Source organism: Pan paniscus, chromosome 8 (genome assembly GCF_029289425.2).
Source record: "Pan paniscus chromosome 8, NHGRI_mPanPan1-v2.0_pri, whole genome shotgun sequence".
NCBI classification, from domain to species: Eukaryota; Metazoa; Chordata; class Mammalia; order Primates; family Hominidae; genus Pan; species Pan paniscus.
Window position 1 is genome coordinate 115997167 of NC_073257.2, and position 15719 is coordinate 116012885.

The 15719-nt window shown below is 39.3% G+C and overlaps 1 protein-coding gene across 5 annotated transcripts; it reads left to right on the forward strand.

The window, feature by feature from the left end:
- The first annotated feature begins 387 nt into the window (after nucleotides 1-387).
- SFR1 (SWI5 dependent homologous recombination repair protein 1) lies at nucleotides 388-15719 on the forward strand. Of its 5 annotated transcripts, none has more exons than XM_003825549.5 (4): nucleotides 388-11534; nucleotides 12298-12419; nucleotides 13047-13457; nucleotides 14845-15719. In XM_003825549.5, the coding sequence occupies exons 1-4, from the start codon at nucleotides 11522-11524 to the stop codon at nucleotides 15034-15036; spliced, it is 738 nt and encodes a 245-aa protein (XP_003825597.1). In that variant the 5' UTR covers nucleotides 388-11521; the 3' UTR covers nucleotides 15037-15719. The 5 variants fall into 5 exon arrangements, with proteins under 5 accessions (XP_003825597.1, XP_003825596.1, XP_057154986.1 ...); XM_003825548.7 differs by having other exon boundaries at nucleotides 393-11492; XM_057299003.2 differs by lacking the exon at nucleotides 388-11534 and adding an exon at nucleotides 11580-11601.

Genomic DNA, 15719 nt, shown 5'->3' on the forward strand with positions numbered 1-15719 from the left:
TGTATGAATCTTTACAAAACAGATATACACACAACCTTTTAAAAAATAAATATTTGTTGAATGTTGAACAAACATTTAAAATAAATCAGGCTGAACATGGTGGTTCACACTTGTAATCCCAGCACTTTGAGAAGCTAAGGAGGGAATATCACTTCAGACCAGGAGTTCGAGACCAGCCTGGACAACATAGTGAGACCTCATCTTTACAAAAATTTAAAAAATTAGCTGGCATGGGCCAGGCACAGTGGCTTATGCCTGTAATCCCAGCACTTTGGGAGGCTGAGGCAGGCAGATCACGAGGTCAGGAGTTCAAGACCAGCCTGGCCAACATGGTGAAACTCCATCTCTACTAAAAATACAAAAATTAGCTGGGCATGGTGGTGCGTGCCTATAATCCCAGCTATTCAGGAGGCTGAGGCAGGAGAATTGCCTGAGCCAGGACCTGGGAGGCAGAGGTTGCAGTGAGCTGAGATCGCACCACTGCACTCCAGCCTGGGCTACAGAGCGAGACTCTGTCTCAAAAAAAAAAAAAAAAAAATTAGCTGACATGGTGGCATGCACCTATAGTCCCAGCTACTTGGAGAGCTGAGGTGGGAGGATTCCTTGAGCCTGGGAGGTTGAGGCTACAGTGAGCCATGATCGTGTCACTGCAGCCTTGCCTGGGTGAAAGAGTGAGACCGTGTCTCAAAAAAACAAAAACTAAAACTAAATAAATCAGTTTACTGATCTTTCTTCTTAATATTTATTTGTAAACTATCCATTCTGTTATCTGCTGTCATCCACTTGCAGACACTAAAGTTTTAAGGAAAAGACATCGAAAAAAATTAAAATAGAAAACATTCTACTTCTTTTTAATTTTTTCTACAAGCCTGGAAAATATCACCTTAATTTTATTTTACCTGTGAAACACCTTAGACCAGTTCATAGAACCATTGTGCCCTTGGAGCACAATTTGAGACATTGTGCCTAAATGAAAGAGATAAGAAAACTGTCATCAAGCATCTCTCTCTTGTACTGCCCCATCCACCTATCTCCATCCCTGGCTTCAAGGTAACCACCACTTCTACCACAACGACCTTCACCACCATTATGTTGAGTGTCACTATATGCCAAGTTCTGTGTTAATCGCTTTATTTGCAGCATCACATTTAATGGAGTAGATATTATTACCCCGTTTAATATATGAGGAAACATTTAGGGAGATTATCATCAATAGACTTTATAAGGGCAGAGTTGAGATTTAAATCCAGGTATGTCTAACTCTAGTGTACATTCCCTTAACTGCTACCTTGTGCTTTCTTCTCTATGACCCAATAAGAGTGGAAAATACCAACCTATGATGTTATATATACCTGTCAATCAGCCCTTAGGAAAGTGTTTAAAAACCTCTCGATCATAAATCTATTATTATATCACCCAAGGGAGATCTGTGTTCTGTTACCAGGTTTGTATACTTATAGAATATATTTTACAGAGTTAGTTTTAACAATTTTTTTAAAATGTTGATTGAAAAGCGAAAAGAGTCTATCGAGATTATTGTGGCGACAATAAAATACAACTCAAATACCATTTTTTCCATGAAGTGTTCCTTGACTCAATCTTCTCTGAACTCCCTTAGGACTTTCCCTGTGTATTCTTAGCACTTCATCTTCTGCTTGAACCCAAAAAAAATCTGCTAAGCTTTTTGTTGTGGGGGTTGCAGATATAGAGATCAAAGACACAGTTCCTGTTCTCAAATAGCTCATGGTAAATATGTATTATGACACCTACAGGGTACCATGGAAAAGGAAAGGCATCTAACTCTAGCCAGAAGATTCTGAGGAGGAAAAGAATAAAAGGAGAATGTGGGCCATTGGGAAGCAAGTGAGAGGGAGTGGGGATTTTGACACAAGGTCCTAATCTTGAGATTGGAGTAGACATTAGCCAGGTGATGAAAGCATATGTGTGTGTACGTTTGTGTGTGTGCGCACACACATACACATGCCTGTGTCTTCCAGGCAGAAGGAAGTAGCAAGATGATAAGGAGAGGAGCTTGGTCCATTCTGGGAATTTTAAGCACATAATTCGGTAAAGCTGGTGCGCAGGGTGGGTGGCAGGGAGTGGCACAAGATGAAGTTGGAAAGATATGCCTGAGTGATTTGGTAAGGAATTTGGATTTATCCTAAAGAGAATTGAGAGTTATTGGAAGATTTTAATATCTTTAAAAAGATCTTTCTAGCAGCAGTGTAGAGAATTGATGGGCATGAGAAATGGGATGGTATAGGAAAAGTGGAAGAAAAACCCAGAAGTCAGGAAACCAGTCAGGAGGCTATTGCAGGCAGGCAGGCTGGACCTGAGCTCGAACAGCAGCAGTGATGTTGAAGAGGAGTGAGAGACAGGACATATGCAGGCAAATAAAGTGGAGAAATGAAGAAAATCAAATAGTAACCTCAATTTTTCAGATAAAAAAATTAAACTTATTTACCTTGTTATGTTATCCCTGAAAGGATGCACATTTCTCCACCTTTTTCAGAAGTTGTACTACAGGTATACAGCACAGTTTGCAGAATTAATAAAATCAGGATTCATTTTTAAACTTTTATTTTACTTTAATTGACAAATAATAATTGTATATATTTATGGGGTACAATGTGATGTTTTGATACATGTATGCATTGTGGAATAAAAATTAGTATTCTTTGTACACCACCCAACATATATCTATTTCCTGCTGTAGTATCTGACTTGTTTTCCTTAGGCTGAAGTTATGGTTGGTTTCCACAAACTTAATTTACTTTCACTCTATTTCCTGGCTACACAGACTAAAAATTATACTACCTCTCACAGAAGATTTGGGTAAGGGGGAGAAAAGACAAAGCTGTTAAAACCCATCCCATTGTGAACAAAGGCACCACTTTCAAAGATGGCCAATATCATCATCTGGAAAGGAACCACATGTTTCCTGTATGTTTCTACTCTGGTAAAAGTAATCTTCCTTGGTCCAATGACAGAACAATACAAAGCAATGATAAGAAATAATTAGAAAACATACAGCTGAAAGGTTTATATTAGATTTGAGGAACAGTTTTCCCCTTAGAGAAGCTGTTACACAAGGTATCAGTTGCATCAAAAATACTCTTCCCTGGAGACTGCTACAGCATCACTTCCTCTTCTTATTTTGGGATGCTCACTTTCTGAATTACTGATTAAATAATTAATCAATTCATTCTGAAATTCACCCATTCAAAACATTTATTGAGCACCAACTCTATGCATCCAGTGTTAATAAAGACAGGGACATGAGTTCCAGAAGATGACAGTACAAGTAAGCAAAATAACTTGGAGTATGCCCTGCAATGGCAAGAGGTGGTTGATGAGAGTAGCCTAAAACCCTGGGCTTGAAAGGGTTCGATTAGGATAATGTGGGAGGCCTGCGAAGAGGAAAGAAAGGTCACTGGAAAAAAAAACCAAAAACTTCTGTGTGCTAGTTTTTCCCAGAGCTGGCTCTGGTTTAATCAATGTGATAAATACTGGTGTCCATTTGTAAACTCCTAAAGAATATATTTATTTTTCCATCTACAGCACCTAATACATCTTCCATCATATTATCATAATGGTTATTTCTATAGAGAATTTTACCCGTAACTTCATTTAACACTCTGGTGGGAAGTGGTAATTTCAGGTGTACCAAAATGACCCCACCTGGAATTGTAGGAACTAACTCAGAGCCACGGAAAGATCACTTTTCTCTTCACAATTTATAGATGAGAAAACTGAATTGAACCCCCCAAAGTCAATACAGCTCATTAGTTTTTAGTGATAGGGTCAGTAAATAACTCAGATGCTCTGACTCAGGCCTATCCCTTGCTGCAGCCATATTTCCAAGAGATTGAATGACTTGGAGAAAAATGTTGTAAACATCAATGAGTGTCATTTTTATTCACCAAAACTTGTATTCAAACAAAAATTCCAAAGACTTCCCAATTTTCCTCAATTTAAACTGACAACCCATGATTATCTCATGTTTAGTACAGATTTAAGCAACCTCACCTTCACAGTTTGTGACCACAGCCCATTTCATCCCCAATTGACTCCATACAGCAAAAAAACTCAACAAAGACAAGATTTGGAATGAAAAAAAAAAAACAAAAAAACAAATAAGTAAGGTCTGTGGCTTTATGGCTTTACTCATTCAAAATTTCACCTACTGTGAAATGGCTTATCTAAGTTACAAGGTATAATCAAGTTTAACCTGATCATTATAATATTCCACCAGTGCTAAGAAAGTACACATGTATCTGTAATGCATGCTTATACCTGTATTAAACACAAAATCTTGAACTTCCATAATCCTTTTAATTCAAATGTATCAAAAGGCCTTAAGAACATGACGAATACATTTCTCATTAAGAAAGAAATCATGACTTTGTCAGAATTTAGCCCAAATTAAGCGTGCCAAGGATTCTTGGTGTTTGAGCTGATGCTGAGGCCTTAAAACACAGGTCAAATCTGCAGAATAACTTTAGTATGGAGTAAACGAGCCTAGTAATCAGTAATTTGTTATGAAAAACATCATTTTGGAACACTAGTTTTGTTCTGCTTAAGGGCAAGAAACATGTAGTAAATATAGCCCCCTTCCCTCCCTTCCTTCCCTACTGCCCCTACCTCCTCAATTCTTCCCTCTCCTCCTGCATAATTCTTGGCAGAAAATATTTGAACACTCAAGACAACTGACTTCAGTTATGAACACAGTAGTCCAAGAAAGCTTCCTGTAATCTCAGTTTGAGCAGTTATTGATTGGAAGTTGAGGGGTTTCTAAGACTTGCCTTGAGAACTGTTAATTAGTATGCAAATGTTTAATTTCAGCTTCATAAGTATTCTCAGTAGTCCATGTAATTCTTACCTGTAGTGGTTCAAACCTGTGATTACATGCTATTTTTCACCCATCAAAATCAAGTCGCTATAGGTACTGGCTTACTGCATCTAGTGCTTGATATGTTTGAATTTCTCTTTCTCACATTTGATTTGGGGACTTAATCCCATTCTGAGCATGAAGGAATTTTATCTAGATTGAGGGGAGCAATAAAACTGATTCTTCTCAACTATAAAAATGAAAAGTATTCATAGAGATATTGGTGGGCAAATGTGGTTGATTGATTCATTCCAAAAACTAGTGACTGAAAATAAACTGCTATCCTTGCAGACAATTACTGAAATAAAACACAGTCAGCTTTACATCTCTTCAAAACCTGTGGGAAACAGCTCTGAGTGAAAATAATATATACTGGTAAAACTGCTTTTTTAAATAAGAGAGACATCTTGCAAAAGATTCAAACTCATTCTTTTCAGGGCAACTTAATTACACAAGCTTTATGCTAATTATTGTTACATTAAAGATTTGGCAGCTTTACAAAAATCCTAAACTTGTACATGCAGGTTTAAAATCTCTATTTTAATTCTCCGGAGTTAGACTAGGAAAGCATTTCAGACAATGCCAACCTGTAGTAATGCTTGCTTTTTTTTTTTTTTTAACCTATCGGTACCTCATAGTTTCATAGGAATTTGCTTAACAAATCTGGACGTAATTAGTTGCCTGGCCTCCAAAACCCAAACCTGTATTCTTTGGTATCATGGGATGCTGTTTGCCAAATGACAGGCCTCCAAAAGCCTGACCATCCTAAAGACCATCTTTGCTGGTGGGTGTTATTCCTGTGCTTAGTATGAATTCCCTTCACACCAGACCTTCAGCAACAGAGGTGTGTTTTCAACATCCAGCATTCATAAAAGGGTGTAGATTCATGTCATACCAGAGCAGAAGAAAGGGACTAAACAGTAAAATGGAGATATATTAAGCCATCATTCCCATGTAGTAGGGAGTGTTAGAAAACAATTGTTTAAATCACCCTTCTCTTGATTAAAATAATAATAATAAAAGAAAGGTTTCAAAGTGGCTGTAAGAAGAGGACAAGTTGACTCAGAGGTAGGTACTTAAATCAAGTGAAAAATAGCTTAGATAATGTGCTTGATAGATGATATAACAACCAGAGTGGAACATAAGGGGAAACTTTGTGGGGTGGGACAGTTTGGAAAGGTTTGAATTAAAGGTTTACATTGTTGAAGGAAAAGTATTATCTGTCTTAATCTTGCGCTAATAAAGTCTAAATAGCTGGGTGAAATCTTAGAGGACTATGTCAGAGTGAATGATTTTTTATTCTATACTTCTTTTCCAAGATCCTATTTCTGTAAGAAAGACATATTTTTAGTATCTGTAAGAAAGACATATTTTTAGTATCAAAAAGTAATAATATCACTTGCTAGTTGAGGATCACCAGCATCATCATTAAACTTTATACATTATATGTGGGTAGCCACAGATGTGTCATGGAGCTGGAGAGCTGAGTGATGTTGCTGTCACTGACAAGTGGTATAATTTAGACACAGTATGGGGGACATGAGCACTCGACACAATCTTGCAGGTGGAAGGGAGAGGATCCATGAAGAGGTGTCTTTGCTCAAGCCACCTTGCCCGTCTTTGATCATGCCTCTCCACCTGGTCCTCACAGGGGCTTCAGAAGTCCTGGTCAGGGGCTCTGCATTCAGCAGGTTTGACGCTGCTCCTAAAGGTTGATGGTGTTAATGTAATGTTACTTTGCCTTTGGGAGTGGAGACGTAGTGTTTTCTCCTGATTGGTAGAGTGGTGGGAAAGGGATTAAACTTCAGTCTAGCTCTCAGCTCCTGACGTGAGCCAGAAAATTTCTGGTTAGGCTAAATTCACGGATTTTCTCTACTATACTTATCATCAAAGTTTGCCAAGAGGTGGAAGAGCAGAAGCACGAAGATCAGTAGTATCCTAGAATATGGTCTCTTAATTCCCTATTTTCCTGGCACCTTTAGACACCCTTGCTCCCCCATCTAAAAAATACCACCAAGAAGAAACCTTTTATACCCTCAAGACTGAAACAGGAATGAGAGGCAAGGGTAGAAAACTGAGTTGACTTGTTTGTCGGCACTTTAAACAGATTTCAATACTGTAAAATTATCTTGGGGGTTGTTTCCTCAAACTTCAAGGTGTTTAAAGATGATTAGAAGACATGTTCTCTTGCTTAAGGATTTGCTGACATGTAATGCTTTTTTTTTTCTCCAAATAAATGCAGGAGTGACATTTAATAAAGAGTCTGAGAAGAACGTGGCCCTGAGCAGTACTTTTATTCCCATTACCTTTTAAGAATCTAACTCCTATGCCACTATCCCTCCCCCTCCACCCACTTGCCCTACCTTCTCCCTCACCATTATTAATCTAACCTGAATCACTCTATTCTTCTCCAAGGGAACACACCCAGTAACAGCAGTGAATCATAGACACTATTGCCTCTCTAGTCTCTAATGGATTTGACAAAATGCCAGATCTGGGAGAATAAAAGGACAGGAAATTCAGGTGAAGGGAGCTTTTTAGGTTCTTGTTTAGTACATTGTCCTGAATATTAGTTATTAGATACATTTTCTAGCTGCCTGGTGATGGAAAGGTTTCATTGTGCTAATAATACTGATCCTCTCCGTATCTCCGTGTTCTAAGTAACCATCCTACTCAGTGAGGCAATCGCTCCGGCATGCCTAACAGCTATGTCAAGGGCCCTTTTCTCTTGAAGTTGATAATAAAACCCTCTCTTGCATATCCTGGCTAAAGAATATGAAATAGTTAAATCATAAAGGTCAATGTTTGGTAACAAAGTCTCTACAAGTGCAGCCATTACACATTATGGACTTCCATGTGAGATCGTTAAGGTAATAGAGAAAAAATTAGAAATATTTGTCAATTATTCTCAAAGAGAAATTTATGAAATTACACAGCACTAAAACATCACTTTACCATGGATGGGTCTATAAGATGCGACTTGAATTCATGGCAAGAGAAACTCAGAGAAGAGTTTTTGAAGGGCATTTTCAACTTATGTACAAATGTCATAAGAAGTGTTGAAAGTCAGTTAAGAGAATTTGGCAGATTTTCTTGTGTTATAAATTTGTATTAAATTTAGTTTGTTTAATTTGTCCTAATGGACATCATAAATCAACAGAATCATGTGGATTTTACACAATTCCTCACCCAAGTGGATTTTAATCCTAGTTTCAGAAGCGTATATTTTTATCTTTGTTTCTTTTTTTTTTTTTTTAGAAGGAGTCTCTGTCGCCCAGGCTGGAGCGCAACGGTGTGATCTCGGCTCACTGCAATCTCCGAATCTCCGCCTCCCAGGTTCAAGCGATTCTCCTGCCTGAGTCTCCCAAGTAGCTGAGACTACAGACGCCCACCACCACGCCCGGCTAATTTTTGTATTTTTAGTAGAGACAGGATTTCACCATATTGGCCAGGCTGGTCTTGAACTCCTGACCTTGTGATCAGCCCGCCTCGGCCTCCCAAAGTGCTGGGATTACAGGCGTGAGCCACTGCACCCGGCCTATGTATTCGTTTCTTTTAAAAAAAAAAACCTATGGATACTAGTTATGTCTACATGACACAAAAATTTTTGTCAATACAGAAAAGTCTATGGTAATATAATTTAAGTTAGCTTGAGACTATTGTTAAGATTAAAAAATAATACTAAAGCTGAGAATTTAAAAATTAAAATGAACATTTTAATTATGGCTAAAAAGTACGTGTGTTTGTGCTTTTTTGTATAGGTAGAGAGAGAGACTGAGAGACTATTTACTATTCTTTTCTTGCCATTAGACAAGAATAAGAATAAAAAAATTTTTTTAAAAACCTCATAAAGATTTTAGGTCTATATCATCATCCCACCAACAATAATTACAGACAAGAACGAAGCATTTTACCACTCCCTGATGAGTAACAAAGTAGCCAACAGTAGCCTTGGGTATTGAAGAAATTTTAAAACACAAGGAAAGCCTGACTTAAGTTGATATTAATTACTATTATTATTGGAGTCTACTGCTTAAATTGTTCTCTATGGCAGGGTAAGGAGTCTTTGCTTCCTGGCTCACTGGGCCAGTATTTTTTCCTGCCTGAAAAGTTTCATACGAAACATACAATCTCCTGTGTCAGAAACACCAAAGTCTTCACAGGCTAATAGATTTGAAGTCACTTAAGACATTGAAATGTACGCTATGCTTTATCTAAAGGTACAATTAAAAGTATGGGGGCTATATTCCAGATCTCTGACATGAAACCGAGAGGAAACTGGGTTTCCAATTTGTTATGTGAAAAGGTTAAGTAAAATACAAACTCATGTACAGGGAGATAATTCAGTTCTAATAATGCATGAAAGCCAGAGATGTAGATCAACAAATGCACGTTTCTGAAATACGGGTTTTTCTGAGTATATGTTCTGAAGTTCTTTGAAAATCTGGCCAAACAATCCCATTTTAAGATACCAGTTCACATAATAAGCAAGTCAGAGCATTTGCAAGGCAAAATGTTGTTTTCCTTTCTGCAGCCAGGAAAAACACAGCTCTAAGCTTAGGTTGTAACGGTAAAAGGATTTGGGAGCTGCTGATTTTAGAGACTCATAAAAACAACTCGCCCTTATGCCGGGAGGTATAAAGAATATGCAGAGTCTGCACTGTGCTTCTAGTGTCAGGACAAATCATTCTGCTTTTTCTTTGAGATTAACTGATGCCAATGGATGAGTAAAGGGAGAAATAAATGTACAGACTGAGACCTGCAGCTTGGTGAGGTGAGTAACACCTTTATCACAAAATCATGAGTTCTCTCTTCCCCTTTGTAAATTCCCTGGGGTTAACTTATGTAATTTTAAAAAATTTTAGGAGTGAAATATGTATTATTAATCATATGTGAGGCTCTACATTTTCTGCTATTTATGGTTTATATTGTGTGGGATCTTACAGATCACAGCATCTTTTAAAAATATATGTGCTTTTTTTGGGGGTGGGAGATAAATCAAGGGGTGAAACTGAAGGTGATACATTCCCTTAAATCCATTAGGGAATGGTGAATACACTTGCATATATAAAATAACTACTGAGTGCTTCCTAGATACCTAGCTCTGTTCCAGCTGCCTCTCACCAGTTCTCATTTAATTCTCCAATCCCATATTAAGAGGTGAAGAAACTGAGGCACAGAATCACCTCATTAAGAAGCACATAAAGTATGGTGCCAGGATTTGAACCTAGACAATTTGACCGTAACGTGTACGCCCCTAATCATTCCCTTAGGTAGTCCTCAGGTTCTGTAATTATTATACCTGACTGCTTAAGACTCAGGTAACTCCCTTTTGGCCACTTCTAAGCCACTACTGTCAGATGTTATTAATAGTAAAGAGACGATATCAATGTTTAAAATGGCCATTCAATAAGAGGACTGAAAACACTGGCCCCTGGAAATTCCCAACTTCCACGTGACTCAGAAGTTACTCAACTCTTTCCCTAAACCCAGTGCTCCACCCAATGTAGCTAACTTTGTCGTCGCGTAGCAACAGAACCTCGCCATACTGGAAGCGGGGGGGGATTTTCTCGACTGAGGATGCTGCTGCCCGGTGGCCAGCAAGGGCCCTGTCGGTCTCAAACGTGAATTTTGGACCGACACAATCTCATGTAGTGATTGTTCTGCTTCCTGTGTTGCGCCACAACAAATTTCCTTGGGCTACATTTTCCCTCAGATTTGAGTAAAAGATTTGAGGTCACGCTAAGGAGCCTGCATACTGAGGTACGGAAACGGTTTTTTGTTTACAACAACAACAAAAAACCTCGCGACGGGACCGCCGAGTTTGCGGCAGCCAAAAAAGCTAGCGACGAGCTCAGCTAAAGTGCCGGGACTCTCGGATAGATTTCTAACATGTTTGAAATGTGGACCCCAACGCTGGAACCCAACGCTGTTCTTTTGTGGTCTCTGGAACCACCACGCTGGAATAGGCTGGAACCCAACCAACGCTGTTCTTTCGTGGTCTCTGCCTCTGGGGAGTCCACAAGCTGTAAATCTAACATGCAGCCAGCCGTGCGGCTTCTGGCCGCCCCACGTCTGAGTAAAGCCTTCTCTGTGACTAGCAGGGAGAGGAGACTGACTGGAGCCAGAGAATGGAGGCGGCGGGCTGGCGGGGGTGGGGAGAGGCACTTTCAGGCGCACTTCACAGACGCACAAAAACAAGGAAGCCTGAAGGGAAGGCGGTTGAAAATAAGGCAACAGAAGCCGCGAACGGAAGCGCGCCCCCCTCAGGATTGGTTTGACATTCCGAAGCTCAGCCTCGCCCGCCCCGAAGACCTGCTGCGGATCGCGGCCGCGCGCGCGCGCACTCACGCTGCTCTCGGGCGCTGGGCGGGGAGAGCCGCGCGCACCGGTTAATTCTGCCAATCATGCGTCTGGGCCTCCCATCGTGTGGGCCAAGCCCCGCCCCAACCACCCGCTGGCGGAGGCGCGCGCGCAGTCCCACCGCTCTGAGTCGCTGAGTGAAGCGGCGCCTCGCGCGTCAGTCAATCTGGCCAATTGCGCGTCTTTTCCGCCTACCGCACGGCCCCGCCCCTGCCACAGGATCGATTTACGGCCGTAGGTGCGCGCGCTTTTTTGCTCTCGCTGGGAATGGCGGAGGGAGGTACTCTTCTGAGGGGAAGGGGGATCCCTGACACCTGGGCTTCCCCGGGAGTCGGCTGTGGAGTCGAGTTGAGCTCCCTTTCCGGGTCTGGGGAACTCAACCTCACCTTATGCCTGGGGTCTCCGGGGAACTAGTGGGCTTTCTGCAACGGGGGGAAGGAGGGGACGACTCCCGCCCCTGGTTGGCCCTCAAAAGTTGATGCCTTTGTCGGAGGAAGCAATTTCAGTCCACTCTCCTTTTCAGTCCCTGTTCGCCGCTTAAACTAAAAGGCTACAGACGGGCTTAAATGCGTCTCCGCTGTGTTTCTTATGCCTCGGGCCGGCAGGGTAACGGGTTCTAGTCACAGCTTGTAGAGTTCAGGATGGGTGACATTCAGGTCCTATTGTTTTTGAGTCAAGGTTTCGGCTATAGCTTCTTGAATTATGAAGCTGTCATAAGGAATTCCTGATTATCTAAAGCTGTTATTCTTCCCTACTTCCAAGGCAGAATTTGAATATATTTTGGTGGATGAAACGAAAACAAGGAGAGTCTTGTGACTATGAGATACTAGCTGGTTGATGTATCATGAAAAACTTAGTGGTCCCTATGTGGGAAGGTAAATGGAAAACTGCAAAAAGAGCAAGAATGAATTACAAAGTGAAATTAGAAGAAATATCTGGCTTACTTGTGGATGCTTTGTACACCAATACAATATATTATTTGATACAAGTCGACTATAGAGAGGTGTGGTTAATTCGATTATTTTATAATTTTTCTTTTTTAGAGAAAAACCAAGATTTCACTTTCAAGATGGAAAGTCCGTCAGACTCAGCTGTGGTTTTACCTAGCACTCCTCAGGCCTCTGCGAATCCATCATCTCCCTATACAAATAGTTCCCGAAAACAAGTATGAAAGTCTTTGTTCTTCCAGTGGATCCATTATGTGTTTCTAAGTATTGTGGCAATGGTGGTTTAAATTCTACGGAAGGTTGTTAATTAACATAATGTGTAGCATAAATAAGTAGACATTTTATTAAATAATTTTGTTTTTCTTCTAAGGTGACATATATGACACCCACCAGCCCCCTTCCATATTTTCCTCTTGAATGAATTCATTTCAGTTAGTTTCAGATTAGGTTATTACAGTACTCCAGATGGAGAAAGTTTGCATCTGTGCAATATTATTATGAAGGTCTTTAGTGGCAGAGTCTAGGTCTTTTCCTTACTCTGTAATTCTGAAGCACCTGGAGTACTATCAGGCATGTGCTTGTTACTGAACAAATGTTCCTTGATTACTGGGATAAACTTCTCAACACTTTTAGAAAGGTGTTGATCTTGCTGAAGTAAAAAGGAAATAAAACAAATGGAGCTTCCAGAAATTAAAGTCATTTTGTGATGCCTTCTTTAGATGTGGAGACAGAAAGCCATCTAGTGGTGTCTAGCATAGAAATGGAAGGCCTTTATTTCTGGTGATTTATTGACATTAAGAATGTTTTTCTTGATTCACATTTTTAATGTTTTGTGCTCTTTATAGCCTATGAGTGCAACACTTAGAGAAAGATTAAGGAAAACAAGATTTTCATTTAATTCCTCTTACAATGTGGTGAAACGTCTTAAAGTAGAGAGTGAAGAAAATGATCAGACCTTTTCAGAGAAACCAGCATCTTCCACAGAGGAAAACTGTTTGGAATTTCAAGAAAGTTTTAAACATATAGACAGTGAATTCGAAGAAAATACAAATTTGAAAAATACTTTGAAGAATCTGAATGTCTGTGAATCTCAGTCACTTGATTCTGGATCATGCAGTGCTCTCCAAAATGAGTTTGTGAATGAGAAGCTTCCTAAACAAAGATTAAACGATGAAAAAGCCAAATTGGTGAAGCAGGTTCAGGAGAAAGAAGACCTTCTTCGGAGGCTAAAACTAGTCAAAATGTATAGATCAAAGGTGAGAAGAATTTCAGGACCATTGCATAATTTTTATTTTTACATAAATTGCAGGAAAGTAATTTCAAAAATAGAAATTTTTTTTTTTTACCATGATAAGCAATAAGCCAAATATTCAGAAACCTGGCTTCCAACAGCTTTAATTCAACTCCAGATTTAGAGTAGAAAAGGCCCTTAAACACCAGGTAAAACTTTTTAAGAATCTCAGCTCTTATTTAATATGCAGTTAAACTTTTCTCTCTAGTTTCTAGCCCACAGCAATATTAGAAGTATTAAATGTTAGATGCAAGTACAACGGGAACAGAAGTGAAAGCTGACAGTGAATTAGTAAAACTAAAAATGGGCTGTAGAGTACAATAAAAGGTATTTTCAGTAATGATCTTGTGTCTCCCCCAAATAATTAATGTGATTCAGCCATTTTATTTGAGAAAAAATATATATATATTATATTTTAGATTTCAACCCATATAGGTTGAATTAAATAGAACTTGGGTACTTGGAAGGAGAATAATCTTTATTACCTGGAAAATTCATATATATGCAATAGCTCATTTTCCCTGAATTATGTGGAATAAGTGATGGGATAGTGTATCTCATTTGTTCTCTTGAAATTTTGGAGTTTTTAAAAAATAAAATTTAGGAGTATTGAATGTTGAAAAAATGTATTTTATTTATTTATTCATTCTTTTTTTAGAGACATGGTCTCTGTTGCCCAGCCTGGAGGGCAGTGGTGCAGTCATAGCTTATTGCAGCCTTGAACTCCTGGGCTCAAGTGATCCTCCCAACTCAGCCTCCCTAGTAGCTGGGACTACAGACATGTGCCATCACACCCGGCTAATTTTTTAAAATTATTTTTTTGTAGACATAGAGTCTTGGTATTTTGCACAGTGTAGTCTTGAACTCCTGGGCTCAAGCAGTCCTCCCACCTTGGCCTCCTAAGGTGCTGGGATCACAGGTGTGAGCCACCATGCCCAGCCTAAAAAAATATTTTTAACTTGAATATTGTAATTTTAAAGAGCAGTTTTAGGTTCATAGCAACATTTAGTGGAAAGCATGGTGTCATTTTTTAAAAAGTACAGTTGTAATACAGTAGATTTTTCCCTGTATTATTGCTTCTTGACATAGTTTTGGCCCTATTTAATGATTTGATTTTTCCCTTATCATAAAGATGGCCCAGAGCTTAAGCCAACAAAATAGCCATAGAACTCAAGTTGAGTGACATTGTAACCATTCTACATATGACCATCCTACTTTTTCCTAGATAGAAGTCCCATTCATCCCTGTGTATGTTAGCCTTTAAACCTGCACATCCACTAATTTAACAACTTTAATTAAGTTGAACTAGCATGACTAGTTATTGACATACATGTTTTTTTTTTCTGTTTCAGAATGATCTGTCTCAGTTACAGTTGTTAATAAAGAAGTGGAGAAGCTGTAGCCAGCTCTTGCTTTATGAGTTGCAGTCAGCTGTGTCTGAAGAGAACAAGAAACTAAGCCTTACTCAATTGATAGACCACTATGGGTTAGATGATAAATTACTACACTATAACAGAAGTGAAGAAGAATTTATAGATGTTTAATTCCTGATTTTTGCTCCAGAATATCTTTGAGAATGACAACTTAATTAAAAGATACTTAGGCACTTTTTTTTTTTTTTTTTGAGACTGAGTCTCGCTCTTGTCACCCAGGCTGGAGTGTGATGGTGCGATCCTGACTCACTGCAACTTCTGCCTCTCGGGTTCCAGCAATTCTCCTGCCTCAGCCTCCCGAGTAGCTGAGATTACAGGCGCCCGCCACCATGCCCGGCTAATTTTTGCATTTTTAGTAGAGACTGGGTTTCACCACGTTGGCCAGGCGGGTCTCGAACTCCTGACCTCAGGTGATCCACCGCCTAGGCCTCCCAAAACCATTAGGGCTCAGAGGAAGGTATCCCGATGAATATCAATTAAGGGCACTTTAATATATAAATTATAAACTAAGTTCTAAAAGGAAAATTAGTATTTTGGATAGATTTGTCAAGACGACATTTAAGTCATGTTTAAAAAGTCATTTGGGCAGTTCTGGAAACTAGTTTTAATACATTTGTTTTTTATGACAAAAAGTTTTATTTTAAATGTTAAAAATTGTCCAATCTGGTGAATGTCTAACCCTAAAGTTTAAAAATTTCTGCCTCCTAAGTTTGTGTACCTTGTTTCCATCCATTTACCACATATTTCCATCTGATAATCTAGCAGGTAATTAAACTTATATGTCCAAAACCATA